This window comes from Cyprinus carpio, chromosome B22 (genome assembly GCF_018340385.1).
Source record: "Cyprinus carpio isolate SPL01 chromosome B22, ASM1834038v1, whole genome shotgun sequence".
NCBI classification, from domain to species: domain Eukaryota; kingdom Metazoa; phylum Chordata; class Actinopteri; order Cypriniformes; family Cyprinidae; genus Cyprinus; species Cyprinus carpio.
In genome coordinates this window covers 26,504,048-26,524,047 of record NC_056618.1, presented here as the reverse complement: position 1 = coordinate 26,524,047, position 20,000 = coordinate 26,504,048, and the positions used below count along the sequence as shown (strand labels likewise).

At 34.3% G+C, this 20,000-nt stretch overlaps 1 protein-coding gene across 1 annotated transcript in view; it reads right to left on the bottom strand.

The window, feature by feature from the left end:
• The window catches only part of dennd1b (DENN/MADD domain containing 1B), a 104,640-nt gene that overhangs the window by 16,753 nt on the left and 67,887 nt on the right, over window positions 1-20,000 (bottom strand). The window contains exons 14-19 of the mRNA XM_042749558.1: window positions 13,763-13,888; window positions 8,252-8,353; window positions 4,695-4,785; window positions 3,917-3,957; window positions 2,966-3,003; window positions 1,360-1,417 (exon numbers count right to left, since the gene is read on the bottom strand). Coding sequence (XP_042605492.1) covers window positions 1,360-1,417; window positions 2,966-3,003; window positions 3,917-3,957; window positions 4,695-4,785; window positions 8,252-8,353; window positions 13,763-13,888 — 456 coding nt within the window. The remainder of the gene's footprint in view (window positions 1-1,359; window positions 1,418-2,965; window positions 3,004-3,916; window positions 3,958-4,694; window positions 4,786-8,251; window positions 8,354-13,762; window positions 13,889-20,000) is intronic.

Below are 20,000 nucleotides of genomic sequence, written 5' to 3'. Positions count from 1 at the left end.
AGGAGAGGGCAACTTATTCTTTCGTAATATTCACTTATTTTTATTGTGTGCAATTCATCAGTGTGTGTTATTCAAAAATGTTTCCAACTTCTTTCTGTTTCACAGAAAAAGTAATTTGATTTTCTCAATAGGAAATTTCAATAGGAATTCACATGATTTGGAGCTTAAAGTGAGATCAAAAAGTTTCCTACACAGATTTCACAGAAGTTAGTCGCACTATTTTTATTTATCATTTTTTTTATTTATTTTTTTGCATTCACCAACAAAAATTGTTTGGTATGGAAGTGACTTCTGTTCATCGCTACACTATTGAAAATGGTCGTTTTTTTGCCTATAAAATTTCTCAGAAAATCTGAAATCACACAAAATACTTAATATTCTTAATATTTACTAATTTTTACTGTGTGCAATTCATCAGTGTTATTCAAACAGGTTTCCAACATTTTCCAAAATATCTTTTGTGCTCCACAGAAAAAATAATTTGATTTTTTCATTACTTCACATTTACTGTTTCTCTGTGAAATTTTGTGGGCGAAATCCTGTCCAGTGACAGCTAAGAAGTTCCCTATAAAGATTTCATCCGTAGTTCATTTAAAGTTAAAAGTTACTTCTCTACAAACGCTGTGCTTCACGCAATGATAATAATTTTTTGCCTGTGAAATTTAGGCAATGTGACAACACCTTTCCTCATTTAAGCATCCTGCTGAAAATCACACAATACTTGCACCCAGTTTTATTCTGTGCAATTTGCAATGCTACAAGCCCATTTGGACCTTGTACTGCATGATTATTTATACGAACGCAGGCATACCCAATAACACCGACTCATTTGAGCGCCGTCTTGTTATGCTACAAGCCCATTTGGGTGTTGTAGTGCATGATTATTTATTGTATCAACTGTGAGAGGTCTCGTCTCCTCTGGGCCGCCTTTCCAAGCTCCTGGCCTGACAGTTCACGCAACAATTGCCTTATCAAAGACATCAGTGTTATGGAAACATACATCTCGTTACATTAGCTTTGAAGAAATCACTCGCTCACTGATGAAATATGCAAAAAAATATGAAAGGTGGTGCTGGGGAGGGGGGGTGACATGACAGCCCATCGCCAGAGGCGCACTTGTTAGAAATGTACACTCCCGAACAAAGCGCTAAGCAGGTTTCACAAGCCATTTAAAACCCTGAGCGCGAGCCATGGGTGAAGTCACGTGATCCATCTTAAATAGTGTGTGTGCATGAGCCTGTGAGTGTGAATGTGAGAGACGGTGAGCTGCCTATCCAGAGAGCATTTCTGGGGATCGTAGAGGCTTTCAAACGCACAAAATGTAAGGTTCTGACAGGATGAGAACTCTGAATAACTCACCTTTTGTGAAATCTTGTCCTTCATGTCACGTATTTTCCGTTTTGCATGATCTTTGGCCTTTCAAAAGAAAGAAAAGCTACTCAATAGCTGAACTACAAAATTTAGGAAAAATCAAACCATAACCAACAATGAAATGTAAAAAAAAAAAAAAAAAACAGAGAAGTCAATCACATCAAAGGGATAGTTCACTGCAAAATTAAAATTTTGCTATTATTTATTCACCCTCACATCATTTAAAACCTGCATGACTTTATTTCTTCTGTGGAACATAGAAGATATTCTGCTAAATGTCTTAGTGTTTTTTTCCCCATACAATGAAAGTCAAAGGGTTCCAAGGTTGCTAGGTTCCCAACATTCTTCAAAATATCTTATTTTATGTGGCACATAAGAGGGATAGCCATTTGATTTTAGGGCTGCACAATTAATCAAAAGGTCAGAGGGCGCTCTCGCACTGAAAATCCAAATATGCCCCGAAGAAGAAATCCAGGAAATGCCTATCACTGCAGCTGAATAAACAGAACATTTAACTGCATTCATTGATTCAGCGTGACTAATAAACACATGACTACAGCAATTTATGGTTTATCTGAGTTCTTATTATTATAATTTTCAACATAATAAAGTATATCTATAATGAAATGCTAATCGACATAGCCATTATCACTGCTTAGAATACTATGAAATATTGTGTGCCTTAATTATTCTGTTTAAGAAGCCACATCATCTCACAGAAGGATTTATTTCAAACACTTGACTGACGTTATGAAGTGAGTTTGGAGTAAAAACGTTATTAAATGTGGTATTTTCAAGCGCTCTCAGATAAAGCAGCATTTACTACACAGAGCCATAGTTCACTAAGAAGATACGCAAAGAGCTGTCATTATCGAGGAAAATTTATTCGATTTCATAATCCTATGATTATATAGTCTGCGATTATGAACAATTTTGCATAGCTTGTCAGAGAACTACGGCTCTGTGTAGTAAATGCTGCTCCACCTGAAAGCAGGTGATGGAGATTTACTACTAATCACAGAACCGGCTTTACTGACAAAATGTGCATGACAATCACAATTAAACACGTTCGTTTAATTGTGCAGCCCTATTTGATTTTGCTATTTATTAAGTTAATATTTGTAACGCCTCTGGGCAGCTATTTCAGGCATCCAAGACCAAGTCCTATCTAAAAGAACAGGAGAATCCTGAAATCTCAAAAACTGCTTGCCGAACTCACAATTAAATGACATATTCTATGGGAACCGGAGTTTCTAACAGCCATTGCAGTGATGTGATATCTTTACCAATCAGCGATCGGCTCTTTCATTTAGAAGGCGGGGTATATTCTGTCATACTGCATGTTGCAGTTTCTCCCTTTCCTAAGTAAAAAAATACTATATATCACAATATGTGTTATAATATACAACAAAATGTCTTATGTACCACAGATGAAAAAAAAATAAAGTTCTGGAATGACATGAGGGAGAATAAAGCACCATACTGTAATCCCACATTTGATTACAGCAAATATATGGAGTTGTTTTTATTAAATCCAAGGTCAGAAGATTTTTTTTAATTTGTTATTTCAATCTGTTTTTTTTTTGAGATTGGTATCTGAAAGTTTTTCACGACCGGTTTTGCCCTCTGCCGCTATGGAGAACAGAACAGTTTGCTGAGAATATATGAATTTCCACTGAACGTGCCAGCATTTTCCATAAGAGTTTTGCTGAACACATCGCACATAAAATAAACACATTTACTGTGACAAATCAACGGCTGAATAAACACCTTGTTCCTCAAGTCAAAACATTAGTTTTGCCCCAAAGCAATGAGAAACACCTTTGCCATTAAAACAAACTATTAACCAGGTCTAGTCCCTTTATACGCTCTCATTCTTGTTCTTGTCTGATTTCATCTCTCGTTCCTGGGTAACATCAGTCTTCACCAGATGAATGCTGCAAAGCTAACACGCTAAACCTCTGAAATGCACCGAATGCTGCCGAGTTTACATCCCAAAGCCTTGACCGACATGACGGCGCCGCAGCCCTTTCTTATGGATTTGTGTCAGTCAGAAGATGTGAACTTTACACAAAACCTTTTGAAAAAGGCACTCCAGAGAACTAATTCGGCTCCGGCTGATGGATAGAAGGGAGGGAGAGAACGCAAAGAGACAGTCAAAAAGAAAACAGGCGCGAGTCACAGCGCAGAGAGAGGTGAGAGGAAGACAGCAGAGGGAAGGAGAGAAGAAAAAAGGGCTTTTCTTTTGTTCAATCTATCGAGTAATGGCTGTGTTTCCTGCCAGAAGTCTCGTGTCATCTCCGATGACTGGCTGTCACATCATATCAAGCCTGTCTCAACATCTTAACTGTCCCACTCCACAGTTTTCACCATCTTCCCTAGCATCGCATCTCCACTTTCAAGCGATTCGCTCAACTGGATACATTTCATCACCTCATAACCAACAGGAAATAATAACGGCACTCAGCTGCTTTGGGCTTAATTATTCAGCTGAAATTAACATTAACATTATGAGCAGAAAAATGAATAATTGCCTGCTGCTTACCATCTTGGTGTGAATCCACTGCTGATAAGACCTTGAATTACCTAAAAAACAGTGGGAGTGTTAATATTAAATTCAGAATAAAATATTATTCAGAAAAAAAAAAAAAAACAAGACATATTACAAAAGGTTGGAGTTCAATAAAGATTTCAATAAATGTTGTCTTTTGAAATTTCTATTCATCAAAGAAATAGAAGTGTATATATATATATATTTTTTTTTTTTGAGAATTAGAGTAATTTATGAAGGGTCATATGATTACTGTAAAATGCAGTTTTACGATCACAGGAATAAATGAAATTTTAAAATGTATTACAAAAAAAAAATATGTTTTTATATATATATATATATATATATATATATATATATATATATATATATATATATATATATATTATATATATATTTCAGCTTTGGTAAGCATAAGAGATGACTGTGCAAAGAATGTTACCAACCCCAAATTTTGTTTACTAATAAAAATAGTTTGAATAACTAATTTTAAAATAAAATGTCTCTTATTGGAGCTTTTTTTATTTATTTATTTTTATTTTACAGCTTGACAACTGCTCACTTTTGCTTTATTTGTATGGAAAAGAGCAGTATGGACCTTCTTCAATATTTCTCATTTTCACAGAAGATGATTAGCAAATTTAATTGTTGACTACGTCTATTAAAATTGTACATTGCACAATGCATAATGTTATTATAGCTACTGTTTCCTGAGAGTAAATGTCATACAAGTGTGTTTTCACTCATTGAAAGATGGAGAGGTGGCACTCACTTCTACAGAAGCGCCCCTCTGTGATCTCCTCTTCATAGACGTCTGTAAAGCCCCTTCCTGCGTTTAATTTGGCCAGTCTGCCTTCAATGAACTGCCGTCATAAATTAAAGTATCACAGGTTATTAAGGAAGAAGGGGGTTGGAGAACAACACCAAAACAATTCCATCTAGACTGCTCCAGACGTGGTCACTGTGTGTAATTTACATCTGGTGATGGATTAACATGGCAGAGGGGAATGTTGTGTGAGCAATGCCTTTTGGGAAGTTTAATTTCCTCTCTTGTCATGTAGACGACATAAAAGGGATCTAATAAATATGCCTATTAAAACTAGGCCTATGACATTTTATTTTCAAAAGTATGAAGATCGACTTTATTTGAAACTAGTTCTAAGTATAACAAAAAAGAAAACAAAATAATAGATAACAAGATTTAAAATATATTTTCTCAATATATAATATATATATATATATATATATATATATATATCTGAATAGAATAGAAAAAGTAAATAAAAAAGTCAACTTATATTTCCTAAAAATATATTTTGTGATATAGGTATGTATATTTAAGGTAGGATTTTGTAAATTATATTGAATATGTTTGATAAATACATTTCTGTATTATAAGAATAAATTAAATAATTAACGGAATAAATATACTACAGATAAATAAAAGATTTAATGACGATATCAGGAATAAAAATAAAACATCATAAGAAAAGATATTAAAGCAAAAAATATACAATATAGAGCACCTTGATAATTTGAACAATGCTATATGAACAAGAAAATATGGGTTTGTTATACATATTTATTTAGTTTATTTTGGTCCATAAACTCAAAAACAAACTTTAAGGATAAAAAAATAAATAAATTAAGGAATACATTAAGGATCTGCAGTTCACCCGTAGTTTAATTTCCCAACATGAATACAGTTATGTGTACTATTTTTACATTATGATTAAATTAAAATATATTTAATTAAATAATAAATGCATTAAAAAACATCTAATAAAAAGTACTAGACATCATTCAACATCTAATAAAAAGTACTAGACAAATACTTGTATTTATGCATTAAAAGTTGCCTGCATATGTATTTGTATAAAATGTTTACATTAGAAATACCCTATATAACTTATTTCATATTGCATATAAAATATACTGTACATTGAAATGCTTATACACTCTAAAAAATAAAGGTTCCAAAAGGGCGTTTTTGCAGTGATGCCATAGAAGAACCATTTTTAAGGGACATTTTAAAAATCTGAAGAACCTTTTTCGACCCCTTTTCTGCATTTGAAAGGTTTCATGTATGTTCAAGGTTCTTCATAGAACCACTGATGCCAATAAAGAACCTTTATTTTTAAGAATGTATACCTCTCTCTCTCTCTCTCTCTCTCTTTATGTATGTTTATGTTTCTTTATATATCTACTGATGCCAATAAAGAATATGTGCTTCTTGATTTTTGAACCATTTTTGAAAACATTCATTTAATGGGCCCACTGTAGTAACAGTGGGCCAGAACAGGTCTCAGGTGTCCCAGTAACAGGGTAAGGACATCTCTAGGGGTCAGCACCTTTCATTGGACTTTGCTACAGGATAACTTCATTACAGTCTCTTTAATGAGTGATGAGACCACAGGGTTCAGCCTCAGCCACCCTACAGCCCAATTACAGCATGTGATCAGGTCAAATTAACACCTATCCGAAACCTTATCCTTCAGTATCTGGTTACAGACACACTCTTGTCCCATTAATTGGACACTGCTCCTACCTATCTGATTGTTCTGGCGGATATTTAAAGATGGGTATCTAGGAACAAACACTTGATGATGGAGTTATTGTTGATTGTTTACTAAAACTGCACTTTTTTATTTTTAATGTTATATTAATGTTGCAAAATGGTATGTTCAGGGTATATGCATTGCAAGTGTGAATGAAGTTATAAGTTCTTTCAACATCTTTCCAGCCAATTTTGCCTTAAGGTCATCCGTTATTGAATGTGGAACCAGAAGTTTGTTAATTTTATTTTATGTTTATTTTTGTTTAAGGTGTAAGTGGTGCAGCGCGTCAAATGATTTTCAAAGGTCGCTTTGTCGCGTCCAGTGTAGACAGACTTTAGCTACACGACAACTGTCGCATTCAGTGTAGACATGGTGTAAGGGAGGGTTAAGGTGTAAGGGATGGGTCAACAGTGTAATTATAAATGCAATAACAGAAATTAATCACAGATGTAATTACATGCAGGTATTTTTTACAATATAAGTGCAATGTAAAAACATGCATGTACAAAATAAATGCATTGTATCAAATGATTAATTAAAATGTAATTACATAGTAGTTAAGCCCACCTAATATAAAGTGGGACCCAATGTGATTTTCAGTCGTCGAGATCTGGCAGTAACAATACAGTTTTCCGCTTGGGCGAACAATTTGCAGACAGCCTCTCTTGAGCATAAAATCACACACATGCCAGCAAACCAATGAGAATGCGCAACAATTATGATGATTCATAGCCATAGAGAGTAGGCTCCAATGCTGCTCACCCAAGTTGAATGAATGAGTTGGTTCTGAACATTATTATTATGTTAGCTTTATGTTACACCTCAAATGACTGTGGTCATAGTAACGCACACAGTTTGCTCTCAAAAAATGGGATTGCGAAACGGGGTCTAGTCAAAGCTCATTTCTTTCCACTTCTTGTATATAATGAGTTATAAAAGCTTTGTGATCTTCAAGTTCAATTATGACACAAACAAAAGGCAGCATCGCTAGCTGGGGAAACGTTTCCAAGCAACTAAATTTCCTGAATGCAACTACACTGCATTAAAAAAAAACAAAAGCGCTGCGTCTGAAGGTGTCGAGGGGGTAGTGATGAGAGTCTGGAGGAAGAACTGGTTAACTGGACCCATGCAGACAGGGAGATGGGGAGATGCCAGAGCGCTGCGAGCTCTCTCTCTCGTTGGCAGGGTGATGGTGAGTTAGCATCAGGCGCTGGAAGACGTAGACGGGGGGGTTAGGGGAGTTAGGAGACAGAAACCAGGTCGTCGTTGACAGACTTCCCCCGCAATCTCTTGGCAGCCGGCCTTTACTAGTTTCTAGAAAGGCCTGGCCTCCAAACGAATGTGGTTCATGGTCAGAGCGGGGCACAGCGGCGCTGGCCTTTTGCAGTACGGCCAAGTTGGAGATAAGGCCTCTCTCGGAGCTACTGCATGGGTGGGAGGTGGAGATGTCTTTGAACTGCTGGTCACTATCTGGGTTTTATAGGGAACGTTAGGTGGATGGTGCATCAAGACGGAGATGCGATTAAATGAGCTTGTTCCGGGTATAAATTGAGACTTTAGCAGAGGGGGAAGGAAAGAGACTCACTATCATGGCTATAAATATAGCTGGAGGGGAGCGTTGGTTCAAGTGTAAGCAAGATTCCTTAAGAGTTACTGTGCAATATGCTGAAGACGTACTTATATACAAATCATAAAAAAAGCCCAAAACAGGAACATTGCAAAGTAATTTATGGTTGAGGCGGAAAACTGCTTCCACTCATTTCCACTCTACCTGCTTGAAGAGTTGCAGGTTCACGGCCATCTCAAGGAAACTTCTCATGGTGCTGGAGCGGTGTGCCACGAAGCTCTTCTCACAGAAGGTGATTGGCTCTCCCTGGGGATGAGAAAGCTCACTTTAATGACTATAGACAGTCCTTTATTGGCTAAAATGCCTGCAAACAGTGCTGCTTCATCCGAGACTTGCAGACAGATGTTTTGTTTGACTGTGCTCGCTTGTTTATCATCATCACCCGTTGCAATCAATTACATCATTTGAATTTCTCCCCGAGTCGCATGAACGGAATACAAAAAAAAAAAAGTTGCCAGAAGAGAACTGAGGCTTGTTGGGAGCCCACACTTCATCTGTGTGCGTCAAAGATTTGAGATCCTGTGGGCTTGTGGGGTTGAAAACAGTTTTCAATAAGAATTGTTCATAAATCCTTCCCTGTGCAAATTTGATTGTATTATTGCGTTGAAAGCAACTATGTAAAAATACAGTTTTTTACATAGTTGTTTTACTATATGTAAAGCTATTTTTATATAAATTGTGCGGAATATAAATATAAATTTCACAATTGTTAATTAACAGTTTTTACAGAAATTCAATCTTCTTGTATGCTAACTATTCGTAACTATTTGTAAAACTATTCTTATACAGACTGCACTGCACTGTTGCAGTGAATGCAAATTTTTATGCAAGAATGGTTTTGAGAACAATTTTCAAGCAACTTTATTCTGGTTGTTTCTACGTAAACTGTAAAACTTTCCCTACAGTATTACATTGTTCCACTGAATTATTCTATTTATTTAAAGTATTTTTTTAAGAGAATTTTTCACAGAATTTTTTTTTTCTATGTAGCTATTCTTACTGAATTATTCATAAAACTATTCTTTGTGAATTCTTTTGTTTTTGAATGCAACCATGTAAAAAAGTTGTACTGCACTCTTGCACTGAATTGCATGTTACTGTTTATGAAGAATAGTTTTTATAAAAGATTTGAAAAAAAAAAAAAAAAATTATATATATATATATATACACAAACTGTTTGCATTAAATTGTCACGTTTAATTGCATGCAACTGTTTAGTTATAGCATAGTATAGCTTTACAAACAATATTCAAATAATTTGTGCTTGTTTATACAGTACATAATTTGTTTTTGTAAATCATTCCTATATAAATCGTTGTATTGAACTGAGTGTGACACTGCTGAATGTTTTTATGAATAATTAACCTCTGGGGTCTAAGGGATTTTGGGGGCCTGGAGAAGTTTTGACATCCCCTGACTTTTGTGCTTTTTTCAGTTGCTTATAAACATATACTTTACATGGCTAAAGTCTGAAAACACTATATTCAGTACAAACTGGGCTACAATAATATGTGAATAGCATGTATGTACATGATTGTGTTTTGAGAAAACAACGTTTATGCGTGGATAGTAAAAAAAACTACAATTTTGAAGTCACTGAAATAAGGTCATAAAACACATACAGAACATTTGTTCACAAGACTGTGACTTTTTGCTTCAAAATGATGTGAAAATCATCTTGTTTACTCACTCACAGAAAACAATAGATTGATTTAAATTTTGTAAGACACTTTTTTTTTTCGAAAGGGCATATGCGAGTAGGAGTGGTTGACCATCAATATTAGTGTGATTCACACCTGAGAAGACAAAGGCCTGCATAATGAGCTGCATAATGAGCCTTTCAGTCAGGTGTGTGACCAAGAGAGAAGAGTTACAATAAAGAAGGTGAGGACAAAATAAATGAATATATTTTTATTTTTGTAGTTTATTTAGAATATATTTAATTTTCCCACAAAATAACTTGAGATTCACTTGCGAGTGCAGTTAAACAGTTTATTAGGAACAATCAAAGCTGACTTTCAAAGCTGAATTTTTAGCATCATTACTCCAGTCACACAATCTTTCAGAAATCATTCTAATACTCTGATTTGCTACTCAAAAAAACATTTATTATACAGTGCTTCACAGTGAAGACAGCTAGTGCAGTGCTTCACAGTGAAGACAGTTTTTTTATTATTTGAAAGAACAGCATTGTTTCTAACATGATTATTGTATTTATCATCACTTGTGTGCTAAATAAGTTTTTTTTTATTTTTTTTTTATATGTATACTGGCTTTTGGATTTTGTAGTGTATATTGTTAAACTTGGAGTAAGACTGGAGTAATGATGCTGAAAATTTAGTTTTGATCACAGGAATAAATTAAATTTTAAAATATATTCAAATAGACAGCAGTTATTTTAAATAGTAAAAATATTTCACAACATTACTACTTTAGCAAATGCAACTTTCTGTATTTTGGATCAAATAAATGCATGTGTCATGTTGAAATATATAAATGAACATCACATACCTGGCATTTCCAAAACGTATATTATTTATGTGCTCTGAAGGACATGCTTTTTTGAAGAGACGTTGAAGAGATGGGAGTGTGTGCCTCGCTTGGTCTTAGCTGTGTTCCAGGTTCCTGAGTGGGCTGCTTATTTGCATTGGCTCGCTTTGCAACAGGTTATTATTTATCTGAAATAAAAAAGTAAGCATGCTGTTTACGCAAATAAACTTCATTATTAACATTATTGTGATGGTCACTGATACTATTAGTAGTTTATAGGGAAAAAAGAACACAATTACCACATAGCACATTTATTATCAGTGATATTTACAGCTTAATTGATAAACTTTTTTACCTCATACGATTGCAAACACCAATGACGGGGTATAACACATTCAGAATATTTACACCAGAGCAGATATTCATGAACAGAAGCTTAGTTACATTCTTAAAAACACAAGCATACTTTGTATGTGGGCCTACACAATATATAAAGTTACAAACATATGTGGCTATATTCATGAACAGAGAATAGCCTATCACAGTTTAATCATTCTTACTGACATTAAGCTAGCAACATTATAACTCATATTACTTTTATATCATATTGCTGTCTATGTTATAGAGCATAAAAAAACCCTTCCTGGCATTGTGAACCATTAAGATGACGTAAATTAAACTTCATAATGTTTTACTTGATTATACATTTAGTCAGGAATTATAGTTTAGAAAAAGTCTAACTAGTGAAATGTGTACAAGTTATATGAAAACTAATACAAGTAGATTAATAATAAAAAAGACTTACTCATGTTTATGATGCTGGGTCAAGCTTCATTCTTCTTTCTGAGGTAATCCGAATCTTATTCCTCTCAGCGGTCTTATTGAGGTGAATTATGTCTTATTCCACTCAGCGCGAAGTGAACAGTAACATTTAAAAAACGTGAAGTACAGTCATGCTGCTTTGTTTGCTGTGAAGTAGGCGTTTACCCGCCGCGAGCTTCACATAGACGATTGTAATATCAATAGCGCACTCGGCACATGGGCGTGGTCGCATTAGATATAATGAAGGGAGACGTGAAAGACTGGACATCGCGTTGTTTTCATGTGAATTACTTTATCAGAATACTTGCTTAGTTTAAAAGTAGACGTCAAGCTTTCTATAGATCTATCTCTCATGTATCTGTGTTGAGTATTTGCTGAGTTACAGTTCATTTTAATGACGCATTTCTAAATGAAGATCATGCAGAACCAAGGCTGAAGACAGCGCACTCTGTTTGTTTTCTTTATTTTATAAATGCACAAAGTTTTGTTGTTATCATGTGTGTATACAAATAAAAGTAAACCCTTTACAGATTCGATTGATGTATTGCTCTTATCTGTATGATCAAAACTGAAAGTGTAATTTAAGTTCTTTTCGGTCTTATCAGGAGAATATGCCACAAAACGTGTATCCCCGTTAGTCGACTCCAGAGGGTTAAAGAAATTTGTTCTGCGTTCTCTTTGTAAATCGTAATTCCTACTTACATTCCTACGTAAATCGCATTGTGACTATTTTAGTAAAGAATAGTTTTCCACACAATTTTCACAATTGTTTGTCTGTTTCTATGTAAATTATCTGTAAATCACTGTTTCATAAATTGTTGTATTTAAATGAATTACTTAAATATAATTTTTAAAATAGATATAATTTTAATAAAATGGTTTTACTAACAATTTCACAGAAACTCAACATTCTAAATATTCCCCCTAAATAAAACCATTCCTACTTAAATTATCACATTGAATTGAGTGTGATTACATTTATTTCAACAGAACGAATGAGTCTCAATCTTTTTTTGTTCTAATTATAATCCAATTATAAATTTGTATAATTCACTTTCACAGCAGCTAAATGGTGTGGCTTAAAACTTGTCTTATGTGCACATTTGTTACCATCGTTCCTGGTGCTTGGGGGTCAATAACAAAAGAGCCCCGTGAGGTATCGCACTACAGTGACCTATATTAGTCCATGACTGCTGACTTTTGCATGGGAGCTAATTATGATTTCCCTGCATTGTTTCATTTACAGCTCAGTTAGATGGTGGCGTTCTGCTAAGGCGCTGATGGGAAAGCATATGGGCTCCATAAAGCAGAGTGGTATTTCACAGAGATGATTCGTTGCAAATTGAGGAACCTCTTTAGAAATGCAGCACACAGAAGAAAAGCCATTATCGCAGAACATGACAGTAATGCTGGATGTGTAAAATCAAATACCGCTATCGCATTTCAGATGCATGCAGGAGGAATGATGCATAAATTACTGATTTTATAATAAAAGATTGCAACTAATGCAATGTTTTCAGCTAAACAGCACTGCAATGCTGTCATTTCAAAGACAGAAGGGTGTTTTTTTTTTGTCTCAGTAATAACAAAGTGAAATATTAATCAAAATAAAGCAGCACAAAGGCTGATTTTCAATTGTTCGACTCAGAATCCTAATGAGCTATAGGGCCGACTGTCAAAAGAGCAGTCCGTATTTGAGCTTGTGTTTTAAAGCAAATGAGTAGTAATTAGATGTGGGGTTGATTGTGGATTTCAATTTAAGTAAAAAGGATTGAATAAAAACAGTGGTAAGTCCATGTAAATTTGCAGACAATGTGCTCAATTGAGGCACCGCTTTGAAGGCTAAGAGTTGCGCAGACTTGACTTCGAGCGTGTGTGTATTTTTTTCTAGCAGCGAAAAGACAGTTTGTGCACAACCGTTGAAACATCAATAATGTATCTTCGCTCTGTGGGTCTACACAAACCAATTACTCTCTGCCTTGCCAACAAAGATGGCCACATTTGACAAACAGAGAGCGCCCTTTGTTTTCCTCAATGCCACTCACAGAACCGTGAGGCACATTTCAGGAGTTTAGAGGGTCTGAGAAGTCCACAAAGAGCCTGAGACTTCAAAGAGACTGTCCGGGCTTTTCAACATCTGACATTTCGGCTATGTAGGCAGGCCCACCTTTCCCTGCACCCGTTTTTTCCTTTCTTTCAGCCTTTCTGTGTCTTGAAAAGGCTTTGACTCTTAGTGTCAGGCTCATCTGAAATATTCAACATGAAAATCAAGACGATACATAGTGTTGATAATGTGATGATGAGGTGATATTTTGCACAGAACTTGAAGAGCGACAGTCTTACTGGTTTATATCTCAGGGCGTCCCGATAGGAGCCAAACAGCGCAGCCTGAGCATGCAGAAAGGCCCGAGCAACCCCGCTGCCTGTAGCAGTCGACTGCTTTTTCAGCTTACTCTTCAGACTGGAGACCTGAAGGAGGGAAAGAGAGAGAGTTAAATTAACACCTCTGAAATAGGTGGAGGAACAGGCAAACCCATTCAGAGTGTGAAGTGTCACATTTACAGGTCACCCCCCACCCTAAAAAAGAGAGAGAAAGAAATAAAGAAAAGCCTTCTATCTCTTAAGAGCACCTGCTGCTCTGTTAATTGAAGCAATGGTGCTGTGTGCAGGGGTGGGGCCGGAGAGCAAAATGACTTTGGTGGGGAATCTTGGGCTCTCGTACCCTTTGCTTTTTTTGCCTCATACACCAGATACTTTCTAAATCTCTCGACATACGTATACTTTCATTATTTCATGGTATACACTACCGTCATCTGCCACTCGCTGCTTAGTTGCTTTTTAAAAAGACTTTTTTAATTAATTTTGTTTTTGTATTTTTGTGGGGCTAAAGAAAAAAAAGGTGGAAGAACACAGTCTCACTGAAAAAAGTAAATTCTAAAATAATAAAAATTATAATAATAATAATAATAATAATAATTCAAAAATTCATTTTGCCATATGTCAGATTGCATGACCCAAAGAAGACTCCAAGACATTCATAATAAACTGTCATAATATTTTTTTTTGTGGGAAAAATAATTAACGAATAATAATAATCAAGAATAATAAATAAATAAATAAAAATTACTATTCAAAAATTATTTCTACATTTTTAATGAATGAAAAAAATCATTTATGAATTACTTTTTATTAATAAAAATGTTTTATTTAATCCTAAAATCACCTGACATTACAAAATTAAATAGCATAAAAAAAACAGTACATTCAAAATGTGAACTTATTTGACCCACAAGAAAAAAAAAAATTCACATATATGTATATTTATTATTGTGGTATAGCTACATGCAGAAAACATTTTGTCATGTGACAAGAAAATCTTAAAACAGGGAATTATAGAGAGTTCATGTTGTCATATGTCAAATGGAATGACCCAAAGAGAACACTGAGATATTTATAATGCAAAATGTCATAATATTTTAAAAATAATGAATTTATTAATTCATGTTAAATCAAAACGACTCTGAGTAAAAAATACAGTAAAATATGTTTAATTTATTTGATGTTAAAAGCACATGTCTTTTTTAGAGTCTTTAAAACCTTTGCTGAAAATAGTATAAAATTAGAGAGAGAGCAAAGGTTAGTTCATGTTGTCATATATCAAATGGCATGACCCAAAGAGAATGTTTTTGAAAAAATAATAAATTCATTAACTACATTTAAAGGAAAATTATGTAAAAAAATATTTAATTATTATTTCATTTATTTGATGTTAAAGGGGTCATATGATGCGATTTTAAGTTTGCCTTTCTCTTTGGAGTGTTACAAGCTGTTCGTGCATAGATAAGATCCCTAAAGTTGCAATGACTTAAGTCTCAAACCCAAAGAGATATTCTTTATAAAAGTTAAGACTCGTCCACGCCCCCCTGAAATGCCTCGTTTTTTTTATTGTTGCCGCCGGCGCTTTTTTGTGGTTACGATAGTTTTGTTGTGATATTAAGATTTGTTTGTTTGGTTTTATGGTGGTTTGTTTTATGTTTTTGGATGTGTGAGGCTAATTTTATGGATGATTTTTTTCACAGTCTGTAAGTACATTTTCATATTTAAAGAATTTTCCACTGATGATTCAAACGCGAGTTTTGAGCAGTGTAGAGTAATGCAGACATGGTTTTAAGTTTACACAGCACAATTCGTAACGCAATGTGTAAAAGGACAGTATAAGTCATTATAATCAGTAATTATGTCCCCACTGGATGCTACAAATCCCTCGTTTGAAATGGATTTTGTTGTTTTTGTCTCGTCCCACTGGGACACGACATCGAAGTATGGTAAGGGGCGTAACATTTCAGCCAATCACAATGCACTGGATAGCTGGCCAATCAGAGCACACCTCGCTTTTCAGAACGATGAGATTTTTAAAAATCAACGCTTTTCAGAAAGGCGGGGCATAGAGGAGAAACAATAATGTACATTATGTGGAAAGTACAGTATTTTTTTTAACCTTAAACTGCATAAACACATTTCATTACACCAAATACACAAAATAATGTTCTATTTAGCAATGTCATATGACCCCTTTAAAACCAAAATTGCTGCAAATATGATAGATAGATAGATAGATAGATAGATAGATAGATAGATAGATAGATAGATAGATAGATAGATAGATAGATAGATAGATAGATAGATAGATAGATAGATAGATAGATAGATAGATAGATAGATAGATAGATAGATAGATAGATAGATAGATAGAATAATAATAATGGCAAAGCATCTGAATTGCATGCCCCCTTCAGATTTCCTCCACACTCCCAAGTCTTCTGTATCAAATCATCCAAGCCTGTCATGAGACACAGCAGTGCACAAACACATGGGGATGAACCATGAAGCAGTGCTTGATCCAGGTAATGTAAGGTTAACCAAATTGATTACGTGTGCTGTGGCGCTCATAACCATCTGCTGGCAATTTATTTGCACGCCTGCAATTCACACCGAGCAACGTGCATATCAATAATCAGTTTAGCTTCCTTCATTACGGAAGATCAAGTGATCAGCATAAATGAGCATTTAGGCGATCGGCTGAATACCAAGAGGCAGTTGGGTTTAGGAACGCAGGAAAGCTACCTGGGTGAATCGTCACTGACCCTTGTGGAAAGAGGTTTTGCATTCAGGCTGTTCACAAACTGTGGCATTTTTCCATATAGAACGAATTTCATTTTTGTTGTCTTTTGTTCTATTCGTCTCTATTGGGACGTGCCTCTTTTTCACAGTGTCCCTGAGCTGATGTGGTGAATACTCAGAAGCATCAAACTGGAAGTTTAGCGGCGCTAAATTAACAAGTGTCATCTCCATATTCACACTGGCTAAGTGCTTTTATGTTTATGTAAAGTTGGCGCCATATTAATATTTCATGTTGATGCGTTGTCTTTTTCCCCCTCACTTCTCTCGCTCTCCCCAAACAATCCGTTAAACAGTCTTCATTTTTGAAGAATCAAAGAAAGCAAAATGCCACTCACACTCAGGAGAATGTGCAGCATACCCAGTGGGCAAATAAGAGGAGATAAAACAAAAGGTTGTGCACAAGAACGTCTTCACTATTTCTGTTTTACATTTAAGATTTCAGATCATGTATTTATATTTCTTTAAAAATATTAATTAACTTGTTTACAGTGTATTTAAATTACATTCTTTTTTATTTTTATGTCTTTCTGTTACATTTTTTAAATTATTATAGTTTTTTTTTTTAAATTATGTTGTATCCATAAAATAAAAACAGTCATTTAAATCTGACTTAAAAAAGTTCATTAATATTAATAATTAACATTTTAAGCCAGATTTAAATAACTATAATATCATATAATAATAATAATAATAATAATAATAATAACAACTATTTAATATTTATTTAAATTACATTAGATTTATTTAAATAAAAATATATAATATATATATAAATATATATATATATAAAAATATATAATTTAAAAAAATAGTTCTATATAACATACATGTTCTGTATAACGTAAAAAAATATATGTAGTAATTTTAATATCACTTAAACTTAAATATGTATACATTATTTTCAAAATTATTTAAAATATATAGAAAGAAAGAGAGAATAAATATTCAAAAAATATATAATATATAAATCTAAAAATATAAATCATTATTTAATCATTTAAATATATTCTACAATCTAAAATGCATATATATAATTAAGAAAAACTTAGATAATTTCTTTCTGTACATTATTTACATTTTCAAAAAATCTTAAACATTAAATTAATAATTATTTAATTTCTATATCTAAATTACATGTTTTTAAAAAGTTATATATATATATATATATATATATATATATATAAAATAACAATTATATAATCGTTTAAATATATTCTACAATCTCAAATGCATATTGTTCATATAATTATAATTATATGTGTGTGTGTGTGTGTGTATTTTTCTAATAAACAGAATTTCCTACTTCAACATTACACTTTGATTTGCCCTCTGTCACAAACCAGCCAATTGTTTCCTGGCGTCCAAATTCAAAGACAATGCCGGTGATAAACTTCAATTTAATAATTGGGTGGCACAAGCGTGACCAATAATTGATCAGTCAGACTAATTAAACACTAGACTTTGAGCAACGTTAACGAGATGTGAGCGGGGGGCATCAGAGGAGAGCTTAGCTCTACAGGTGATAAACCTATTTGGCAGTGACATTTTTTAGTGTAAAGTCATTCAGCCTATGATCTGATCAAAGGGAGACTCCCCCATTGGGTCCAATTATAACTATGCTATTGTAGGAGGTGGGTAGCGAGGGAGAAGGAGGGGGGCGAAAAGATGAGTTATGTTGAGTTATGATATTCATAATCTATGCAGAGAGGCCTTTCCACTATAGGTCTTCTCCCCATAGCTGTGATCTTTTCAATTTACATCAAGCGAGGATGGCTGAGGATGAAAGTGCAGCCTCCGACTCGCCGAGCCCGCGGAGGGCAAACACAGGGCCTCATTAAACTCTACTGCATGGACTCCCCAACAGGGTTTGAAGTGCGTCAAGTAAAGAGCACAGGGTCAGAGGTGGCCCTGGAAACAGATCTCCATTTAACTCACCAGCTGGAGATGATAATTAGCAGGTGCATCACTGTCTCCTGCTCTAAAGGATGAGACCATGGAGATCTGCTCTGCGGTGGGCTTCTATTATACACCGAGTTTCAACAGAACACCACTTCCGAGACGCTCAGTCACTCACACACACACACACACACACACACACACACACACACACCACTTCCGAGACGCTCAGTCACTAAGCTGAGCTGTTTATGGTCAAGGGATTTTAATTCATTGAACTGGACAAGCCGCAGACAGGCGCTACACACAGGCATATCCTCACACATATATTTTACACTTCTTCGGCCAGGCTTATAAACCGAGATCTGATGGATTTTGCAGCCTGACTAGTTAGAGTGAATTGTACATATTTCAAGAAAACTGTTGTGCTTTTATATTTTTACTTACATTTGTATATATAAAAAAAAAACACGTATAAAGAAGAGCTTGAAAAATGACCTAAAATATACAAGAAAAAAAGAATTACAATGATTTGTGTAAATAAATCAGCTCACGATATCGTCAGGTTACACTGTGACCCTTTCGGATTATGGCTGAAAGACTTCTTTTTTTTAAAGACAGAGGGAAAAATATGTTTTGTTAAGGATTCTGTCCAGGGATGGAAAGCCGTTGGGAGGCAATTAGAGGACTACAAAGAAAAAAGAAATAGATATGAAAATCTTCTGCTTTCTTTTGATGTGCACTAGGCTGAAAAGTATATGTACACGCTGAGCGAATTCACATCCTTTTAGAAAAACACAAAGACAAAGACAAAGCATATTTCAACTGTAATGCTTAAGGATCGCTGACAAAATGCAGGTCAGTGTTGTCTTCTTAATATACAACATACATTTAAAATAAACAAATAAAATTTTAAAAAACGTACAAAATAGAACTTTTTTATCAGACATCATTCAAAAATGCTAAAAGCTTTCTGATAAACTACAGGTCAGTGCCTCTTCATTAATACACAACATGCATTTAAAATAACATAAAATAAAACTTTTTAACAAACAAACTAGGAATGTTTTCTGATACAATACAGAACGGTGTCTCTTACTTAATACACAGCTAACATATATATATATATATATAAAATAAAACTTTTTAACAAACAAACTAGGAATGTTTTCTATAATAGAATATATAATAGAATATTTAAAATAAATAATATTAGAAATAACATAGCAAACCTAATATAAAATTACATTTTAGATAAAAATAAATTACACACAAAAATAAGAACTGAACTGAAAGAAACAGTAATACAAATGACAACTCAGTAGTGTTCACTAGTTAGCATTCTCAAAGCAAATTACTCCATCAGTCCCTGCTACTTCATATGCTAACATAAGCATGCTGAATGCGCAAGTTACTCGATTTTGGCATGCAGAAGAAAAAATACACAAATATTAAACCCTCCCAAAATGTATTTTTCATTACTTCTGAATGCATTAAAATGCTA